Raw genomic sequence first — 9923 nt, 5'->3', positions numbered from 1 at the left:
GGTATGTTGTGGGAAGGGAGAGGGAGGGGGAGGGGGAGAGGGAGGGGGAGGGGGGCGAGAGTTTCATCCTGCTGTTGAAACGAGTGGAAAATAACCACAAGGAGGTCGGATCTCTGAGAAGGCTTCTACTCCCAGAGACACGGAAACTAGCGCACTCCTCCCTCCACCCCAACGCAAGTTGCCATCTACAGGTGCTGTGCTGTGCTGTACGCTGGAAGCGGGGTGGGGGCGGAACCTGGACAGAACGGGGACTTTCATAGAACGGGGGCGGTGGGACTGTGAGAGTAAGAGATAGAAAGGATACAAAAGGGAACAGAGCCAGAGTACATGGGGGGGGAGAGAGAGAGAGAGATAATTAAAAGCGCTGGGAGGGGAAGAGATGGAAGTTGAGGCACAGAAGGAGAAAGCTGGAGGGCCCAATGGTTATGCCATAGCTGCTGCTGTTGGAGCCTGGAGCCTGGCGAGTCGACATTCGGAGGCTCTGAGGCACAGACAATGCAAACAGCTGGTGCTGCCCAGGGTCGAGACGGGGACCAATCAGCGGGAAGTGAGGTTTTGGGGCGGGGGGGGTGGTCGGAGACGGCGTGCGTCTGACGTCAGGCGCGCTCGACGTCAGGCCAATGGCGAGGGGCTGGAGGAAACGCAGCCAGAGTGGCTGAGAGATAAGGAGCAGTGAGCATGAGCGGCTGGACTGCGCGCACTGCCTCTCTGCACAAGCCCATCCCCAGTGGCTAGCTATAACGAGCCGCAACGTCCGCAACTCTTCTCAGCCAGCCCTACTCTGTGGATATAACCAAGGGCTCCTCTGGAACTCCCCAACAACCCCCCCCCCCCCCCCAACCACCTCCCCACCCGCCCATCACCAGCCCCCACCACCTCCACTACCAACAACTCCTTTTAAAAAGCAACTCAAAGGGAAAAAATAACCAACATCAAAAAGTTTTGCATAATAGCAAGAAATGGGAGACATGGGAGATCCACCCAAAAGTAAGTTTTCTTCATTGCTGTTGCCTTTCGAAGATCGGATTCAGGTGCAAGTCAACTCATATCACTTTATTCCGTTGCTCTTGACCGTTCTAGCACTGGAGTTTATTTCGTGTTTTGCACAGGACTGGTCTTCTAGTTCAGCTAAACGATGAAAAGGCTTGCATTATTGTAAACTATATGTCCACTCCTAGCGAGACGTGTGAACAAAATAGCTCTGTAGCAGAGTAGAGTTGAAGTGAAACCGTACGAAACAGTTTTTGAGCATGTGGCTTGCTTCTTTCAGAGCCCTGTCAGATGTATCACTGATGCATACATCTGATTGCCCAGGATCTCTGCTCCAATTTGATGCTGCAAAGTATTTGCATTTTATTTGCAAAATTCTGTTTTGAAAGTATAGATGCATGGACTTATACCTGAATGTTTCATTTTTAAGTTTCACATTTTTTAAGTTGTGTGTGCTTTTAAAAATTCTGTTTAAAAAAAAACCCAGGAATTCAGAAACCTGCCCCGGTTCGCGTTTTTGCTGAAAATGCTAAGATGAAATTGAAAGTGCAGTTCCTGACTGAGAGTAAGTCGATTTGGTAATGCAATGTGCGTTTATCTATATTCCAGATAGTGTAATCTTTACTTGCAACGTGATCTAGCGCAGCTTGGAACATATCCTCAGGTCTATCCAGTAAATGTAACAGCAGTATCAAAACTATAGTCAAATAGATTTCCTGTAGAAGAGGCCCATCTTTGGAAGTTTTTTACGACGCTATTTTTCATATCAATTTACAGAAAAACGCCTTATTTCACTGTGTGTCGGCTGTGGGAATCAGATTCATGACCAGTATATTCTTCGAGTTTCTCCGGATCTGGAATGGCATGCGGCTTGTCTGAAATGTGCAGAGTGTAATCAGTATTTGGACGAAACGTGTACCTGCTTCGTTAGGGATGGAAAAACGTACTGCAAGAGAGACTATATTCGGTGAGTAAAGATTTGGATAACGTTTTTTTTAAATCATACCCCATTCCATTAAACTGCGCTGCGCTGTCTCTAAATGACGCCTCCTCCCCCCACCCCCAACTTCCAATATTAACCCTTCAATGGCTTTATTCCTACCTGTTTGGCCTTATCTTATCTCAACTGGCGGGTAGACGAGATCAAATTGCCCATTATTTGGCAGCGAACAATGCACATATTTAGATAATTGTGACTGCTTCCTTTAGTAGGCACTGAATCTGTGTACTCAGGATGTATGAATCTTGTCGCTCCTAGATCTACTATCCATGAATCTGGGTGTTTTAAAAAAAGCGTTTATCACCGAATTAAATGTTTACGAGAGACAGCAATTCGTTACAAAGCCATTACCGTCATCAGTTTAAGTTTGTGTATTTCCCACCGTTTGTAATTGTGGATAGAAATAAGGCATTAGCGTCGAAATGTAAATCAGCTGCAATAAGCTGTGCCAATTGGAGAATTATTGTAGCACAATTGAATATTTTACAATGCAGTATAGCTTTTTTTGAATACTGTCATAACTTTCAGTGCCATATGTTCAAGCTCTTATGCTGATTTTAAAACGCTTTATATAATTTTCTACTGAACGGAGGGGATCAAGTTTAACACGGAGGCTGCTACAATACATTGAAAAACAAATTAAAATGCACTGTCACTGGTTGGAACATTGACCCTTAAAATGACGAGTTTGAGAATAAATGTTCTAAAATGACACTTTTAGTTTTAATTAAAGAACATTTTTACTTTAGACTTTTAGAAAAAGAAAACCTATTTTTACAATATCAAATGGGTCTACAACATGTACAAGGATTAATATATGAATATGAATACATACTATCTGAAAATTTGTCACTAAACCTCACAGTTTTACCAATGGGCAATGTACCAACTCATTGTATGTTTGACTATCATGAAGTACATGGTTCAATTTTTTAAAATAGCTTTAATATTGTGTCGAATCGCTTCACGGTTTAGTGACCGTGAGAATTAAACTGTTCGGAAATATAGTTTGTCTTCCATTTAATAGGAAGAATAATTTGGTTTAATTTATATTTTTCTGCAGTATGACAACTTGCAGAGCCAACTCACAAGTCATTCGGTTGTTTTTTTGGGTCTAGGATGACTTTAGTTCTTTGTATCAAAAGCCTGTGACAAACTGGGTGTCACTTTTGATCCTTTAGTAAATGTCTTTATCTCTGATTTGCAGATTATACGGAACTAAGTGTGCAAAGTGTAATATAGGATTCAGTAAGAATGACTTTGTGATGAGAGCTCGCAGTAAGGTGTATCACATCGACTGTTTCCGCTGTGTGGCGTGCAGTCGTCAGCTCATCCCCGGTGATGAATTCGCATTGCGGGAAGACGGACTCTTCTGCCGGGCTGATCACGATGTTGTAGAGCGAGCCTCAGTCGGCCCAGATCCCCTCAGTCCTATGCACGGCAACAGACCCCTACAGATGGCGGGTATGTACACCTTCAAAACTTGGGTTTATTTGTGAGTCCGCCCATACGTCATCTAAAGCAAACAACTATTTTATGTTGAATCCAACTACAACGAAACATTTTGAACATTGTTCTAAATGTGTAAACTATGTACAGCCGCAACCAGATTCACGTTGGAAAGTTTATATTTCCGAGTGTTTTACAGAGACGTTTCACTGGGGAACCGGAATGCATGGTTTGAATCTTGACAATGGAGCTGTGCACAGGCGGAGCTCCAAGTGCATGTTTTACATGTGCCGTGCATTTTGAACCTGGTTGTATACGTTAAATTTAAAGGTATTCAGGATAAATTACAAACAAATGCAGGGATTATGAATCTGAGCACACTGTCCCTCTTTGACTCTCTGACTATGACTGAGCTAGTTTAAAAAGTTTTGGGGGAAGAACAGTCTCCGTTTACCTTGTGATTCAAGTTGAACTGTTTTAATTATTCGAGATTCAAATTTTGAAGAAGCCTGGTTTCACTTAGAAATGCTTGTATTGCTACTGAAGCGAGTTAATCTGAAACCATCTTTATACAAACTAGTTTTGGAAAAAAATTCTGTGAATCTGAATTGGAGAGTTCAACATGAGTGCAGCTAAAGTATCATGGAAGAAGTATTTTGCAGTGACAGCGTGTTATGTTCATGTAGAATGTATTAGTACGACTTGCTATTTTTCTTATGGACCTCACAATATTAATCATGGATTTTGAGGGACATTTGAAGATGTCTATAATCCGAATATGTTTAAGAAGTCTTGGTAATTTCATATATCAGTTGCTATCACTCAGCGATTATTTCGTGTAGTCTTTTAAAACTAGCTTGGGCTTTGGAACGTGCTTTTAAGAAAAAGTCCACGCGCTAAAAATAATTGAAACATACAGCCTTTATTACAATGCACTGCATTCCGAAAGAGAATCGATTTGAAATCTGCATAATGATACGTTTGAAGATTTTTCAAGTAGCGTCTGTCGCCTTTGATGTTTCATTCCAGTGTAAATATTAGATCTTAATGTTACACAGCGATACTGCTGGATTTCTTATTGCTCCTTACATGAGGGTGTATTTTAGAGGTGACCAGAATTGCAAATGTACATGCTATGCAAATATAACGTTGGTCAAAAAAACGTGTTTGGCATTAAATATCAAATTGCATTCCACCGATAATGTTGGATTGTATTTTTCACAACATGAGATGATTTTGTTTTACAAAGTTTAAAGAGATACTGCCCCTACTCATAGGGTAACACACTCATCATTTTATACAACGTTATCTTTTTATATTAAAAACACACCAAATGCCATGCGGTAATTTATTTTCATAAAAGTAAGACTATTTTGTTTTATGACTGACTAATGACTACTAAACACTGTACTGCTGCAATACAAATTTTTTTTCTAATGAGTTCCATTGAGACTTCTTTCACAGAAAACAATATTTCAGGGGAACATAATTGTGGGCAGCTTTTGGAAAATCTAATTTTACCTGCTGCACGGTTCACTGAACCTTTCATAAACACATCAAACGCTGTAATTCTCTGATCACACCCTTGAAACTTTGCGGGAGCCCCGTTTATCACATCACATATCTGACTGCCTAGAGAGTGGAGTCTGATTCTGTTCAGTGCAAAACCAAACTGCTGCAATATAAAAAGTTGTTCAACAGCGGCGATTACAGCACAAGCGACAAGCCGTTAACTGCTTGTCTTCCCCTACAAACCACTTATTTATATCAGCAATGGACTTCTTTCAGAAATGTATGCGTATGGATTTGACTGTAATTAGTATACAGATAACTAGAGAATGCTTTTATTCTATTGAAGCCGAACCTGAAACATTGTCCCATAAACATTTGTTTCTGTTTTATTTAAATGTAATTGATATGTCAGATACTGTAATATAAACATCGTATACAAGAGATATTGATTGATTTGTTTTGGCTTTTCGATCTCATGCAGTTAAACCAGTTTAGGACATTATGTCGTACAGCTCGAAGATCGCTTATAACTAAATTTTATTGTCACTTCAACCCCTACACTTCATTCAAGATTAGATGCTCTGACAAACTCCAAATGCGTTAATTTTCTACTGGCTTTTTTTCCTCCTGTTCCAAGCCGGTCCACCAAGTGCTATCAATATGACTTCAAGATGGTTTTAAAGTGTAATGCCATTGCCAGAACAAATATGAGACCATGCACTATTGCCCATCTCGCTGTTCAGCAAACTAAGGATGTATTGCCTGTTTTTACAGCAGAGCCCATTTCTGCCCGACAACCCGCGTTGAGGCCGCACGTTCACAAACAACCCGAGAAGACGACTCGGGTGCGGACAGTTCTGAACGAGAAGCAGCTTCATACGTTACGGACTTGCTATGCAGCCAACCCCAGGCCCGATGCGCTCATGAAGGAACAGCTGGTAGAAATGACAGGCTTGAGCCCCCGTGTCATTAGAGTCTGGTTTCAAAACAAGCGTTGCAAGGACAAGAAAAAGAGCATCCTCATGAAACAACTGCAACAGCAACAGCCCAACGACAAAACAGTAAGTTATTTTAGTCACTCTAAACTTTCATGGAAACTTTGACAGAAGACCTGACTATTTCTGTGCTAATAGATTCACAGTATTGCTAGTAATACACCATGTTACAAACACCAGTTTTTCTTCATAATGAGTTGGAATTCTAGTCACAGAAATGCTGTCATATCTTTAATTTCAAATCCAATTATGTTTGAATTTAATTCTCCTTTTAATTTATGTTTTACGGGTTTTTTTATGTTCAGTCCGAATGACTTCATAATGCATAATGCACAAATTAATAGTACTTTTTTTGAAGTGATGAATGGTTAGTTTTCTTCCCCCCCCCCCCCCCATATTGAAATATTGGATAGGTTAATTAGTATACAATTATTAGAAGTTTCGCATTGATTTTGGATTGCCTTAGATTTAGAACATCCCTCTTTACCCTTTGCATCTCTTGCCTTAACAAGAACATATTTTGTGGTGAAGAAACCTCATATGGTTTCAACCTTCGAAGCCACCTTCATATAAATAAATTACCAATTTTTGGCCTGTACTGTGATGACATTGGGTGTAATGGCTTTTCGGTATCATTTGCATTGTAGTTCATGTATGATATTGCAATGAGCTGTTTTACTGTTGAAGCGTACTGAATTGGTTCAATAAGATACCACTAAGCATATTGGGAAACCTAGATTATATACTGCATTTTTGCCATGTCACAGAAAGTGCCATACATAATTTTGAGAAGTGTTATCATGGCAAGGTGTCTGAAACAGGTGACTGTTGAGTTTTATGCTTTGCTCAAATAATAAGGTAAATTAATGAATATGTGCTTTTATATATAAAATAAGTAAGGATTGTTCCTTTGTTTCTGGAGAATATCCAGGGGATGACAGGGACCCCAATGGTGGCTGCCAGTCCTGAGAGACATGACAGCAGTTTGCAAGCCAATCCAGTGGAGGTGCAGAGTTACCAGCCACCTTGGAAAGTTTTGAGTGACTTCGCTTTGCAGAGTGATATAGAACAGCCTGCATTTCAGCAACTGGTGAGTGCCAGCAACATGCAGAACACCATCACCACTACCACAATACAGACTGCACCAGAAATCACTGCAATCAGGGGATCTGCAACACACCAATCCATATATAGACAATTCATGGATATAAAAATTGCAGAATCCCTCTTTTGCCAGCCTTAGTATTTTCATTTTGACGACCATCAAGAATGTAGAAGGTTAAAAACAATCTGTAATGTTTACTCAAGCTTTCTCCCATATTCAAATATAGTTTGTGTTTAACATTTTACACTGATGGCTTTTTGTCTGAACCATGCACTTCTATTTATTTCAAGTGTTGTCAAACAAGCATTTTAAATCACATATTTCAAATTTGAAACACTACTAATTATTTAACTTTAAAGGGTAGGTGGAAAGGAGAACCTACAGTATTGCAGGCAGGACACATGAATGATGAGATAAACAGATTTGAACTTCAATAAAAATGAAACAAAATGGATGTTGTTGCTATATTCTCCTCAACTTTAGGTTAAGTGTTCACAAAATTGGTTGGATTGATATTAAGGAAGTCTCTTCCACTATTTTTTTAAGTAAAGATTACCTGTGAAGAATGGAGCTGAAGGTTCTTTATTGCACCTAACTCTTTTGTAAAGGTAAATATAAAGAATCCAGCTTTATATGATCGCAGTGATAGTGCAATATTGTCACTGAATAATTAGCCACATTTTAAAATAATTCAGAATGTGCTACACTGGCTATTTTATATTTTGTAAAGTACTGCTACCCCCAGTTGCTATACTGAATTGGAGTACAGCCTAAATTGTGCTTCCCTTTAGCACTTAACATACAACATGTTTGGATTACATAAGTAAATATGTTGGTAAAGAGGGGTCTGCAAAATGCATGTAATGTATAATAAAATTAATAAGCTTTGTAAACTCATTCAACTTAACTCTTTGAGGCCAGTGCTGAATCCTTTACAGGAATCCCAAAACACATTATGGAAAATGTCCTGCCTTTCTTGTTTGGAGTTCACTGCACTTTCATGTCATTTATTTAGTTAATGACAGGAAATTTTCTCCTTCTTCAATGAGCAAAGAAAGTGCAGTACTCAAGGGGCTAAATCCATATGTAATGTTTTATTATATATAATAAACTTCCACAATATATATCAATTCATTATGTACCTTTGGAAAAATATGTACAATTTTACACCATTAAATGTTGCACTGAGAAATGTAACTAGCCCTATTGTGCTTTGCTAGGAGACCTTGATTTTGCCATTGTTTTCAACTTAGATACATAGCACTTTAAAGGTAACTTAGCAAAAAGCCCTTTCTGTTTATTGTAATTTGATTGTTATTAATGACAAAATTAATGCAACTCATTGTAAAACTGTAGTTAAAATGGTCAAAAATATATTTTTAATGAATGTTATTTTTGGATATGCGCGACTTTGGATTGATATCAACATTTTAAAGAGGCCAGCGATCATTGATTTGCTATGATTTTTACAGGTTAATTTTTCAGAGGGAGGGCCAGGTTCTAACTCCACTGGAAGTGAAGTAGCGTCCATGTCCTCCCAACTCCCTGACACACCAAACAGCATGGTAGCAAGTCCTATAGAGGCATGAGGATCCTGGACTCTCAGTGCAGCCCTACAGAGAGCCATGAGGAACCCTGGACCCTCAAAACTCTCTGGCCCACACTTTTTTTTAAAAAAAGTTCATGCAACCTGGTCCATGTCTGATCAGAAAGCAGCCATCATCCGTTTGCACGAAGTCTCTGTGTTCAAACAACTAATGTTGTACCCTGACAACACTGTGACGACAATCAGACACTAAAGCGGGATCTGGCTACAAGTGCAAATAGAAGAGACACTCCAGACATCCGGGACTTCATTCAAAAACATTTTTGAAGCTATAGAAAAGGATGTATGTTCAAAATCCTGAAAGATGTGATTTGAAAGTCTTGCACACATAAACAGAAGATGATCCAATGGAGAGATTATAGTCCCAACATTTTCAATGGTGCTGCCTAGAAAGGACATCAGTGGGTCAGCTTTGCCAAAACAAAAATCCAGAAGAGTCCAATACATCTGCAAAAGGTGGACTGGAAAGACAATCGTGACATGCAGAATGTACCACAGCCTAAGTAGTTCAGTGACTGTCCTAAAGGATCAGTTCTGAAAGGTATAGTTGCATTTTTGCAATGCTTTTAGTTGACCTATATTTAAGGACTATTGGATCCTAGATCATTAGCATGTAGCTGGTTCGTGAGATTACAGTCCCTGCAATGAAAGTATGAAGGCAACTACTGATATTTCATTTTTTTTATTTTTTATTAAAAAGCTCAAGCATTGCAACAAGGTATACCTCTTTTCGCCACAGCTTCGTGGGATTTGTGTGTGAACTCGTGTCCGTCCAGAATTGTCCCAAAGATGTGTATACTTCTAGGTTAAAACAGTTACCAACAACAGTTTTAGCTCTGGAAAGAAACATTTTGTTTGTTCTTGTACTGCAAAATTATAAATAATTTATTATTTATTGTCAACAGACTTGCCACTTTTCATGTCTTTTTGACATTTTATGTTTGCTGAAGTAAAACATGTACTGTGGTCTTTGGAAATCCTGTCTAATTTTATGTGTCCTGTCTTTTCTTGAAGATTATGTAAAATAAAAAAAACGCCATATGTAGAAATATATCTTCAAGATTATTTCACTAATAAAATATTTGAGATAACAGAAAGATGACATGAGCCTTTTGCAGATTAAGCCATTACATTTTGTTAAATTAGCTTAGGACATTGACTGCTTTTTTTCAGAGCATTTTTAAAAATTGCTTCAGTCAAAAACAGGACCTTAGGACTTTTGTGCCTGACTGATTTTAAATAGGAGAATTTTAATCACTATTCCTT

At 39.0% G+C, this 9923-nt stretch overlaps 1 protein-coding gene across 6 annotated transcripts; it reads left to right on the top strand.

Annotated features, from left to right (window-relative positions):
• The first annotated feature begins 617 nt into the window (after positions 1 to 617).
• LOC140477833 (insulin gene enhancer protein ISL-1) lies at positions 618 to 9706 on the top strand. 6 transcript variants are annotated; one of them, XM_072571637.1, is made up of 6 exons: positions 629 to 987; positions 1768 to 1957; positions 3198 to 3454; positions 5726 to 6012; positions 6869 to 7036; positions 8524 to 9706. In XM_072571637.1, the coding sequence occupies exons 1-6, from the start codon at positions 960 to 962 to the stop codon at positions 8638 to 8640; spliced, it is 1047 nt and encodes a 348-aa protein (XP_072427738.1). In that variant the 5' UTR covers positions 629 to 959; the 3' UTR covers positions 8641 to 9706. The 6 variants fall into 6 exon arrangements, with proteins under 6 accessions (XP_072427735.1, XP_072427738.1, XP_072427736.1 ...); XM_072571638.1 differs by lacking the exon at positions 629 to 987 and adding an exon at positions 1043 to 1555 and having other exon boundaries at positions 5729 to 6012; XM_072571636.1 differs by lacking the exon at positions 629 to 987 and adding an exon at positions 1047 to 1555.
• The last annotated feature ends 217 nt before the right edge of the window (positions 9707 to 9923 follow it).

This window comes from Chiloscyllium punctatum, chromosome 1, assembly GCF_047496795.1.
Source record: "Chiloscyllium punctatum isolate Juve2018m chromosome 1, sChiPun1.3, whole genome shotgun sequence".
Lineage (NCBI taxonomy): Eukaryota > Metazoa > Chordata > Chondrichthyes > Orectolobiformes > Hemiscylliidae > Chiloscyllium > Chiloscyllium punctatum.
The sequence above is the reverse complement of the archived record's forward strand: the minus strand, read 5'-3'. Positions and strand labels throughout refer to the sequence as shown.

Excerpts from the sequence above, each read along its gene's own strand:
- LOC140477833 (XM_072571633.1), top strand. The coding sequence starts at position 1,525 with ATGAAATTGAAAGTGCAGTTCCTGACTGAGA. Across the intron at positions 1,556-1,767 it reads AGTGCAGTTCCTGACTGAGA|AAAAACGCCTTATTTCACTG; the intron begins GTAAGTCGATTT and ends ATCAATTTACAG. Across the intron at positions 6,013-6,868 it reads AACAGCCCAACGACAAAACA|AATATCCAGGGGATGACAGG; the intron begins GTAAGTTATTTT and ends TTGTTTCTGGAG.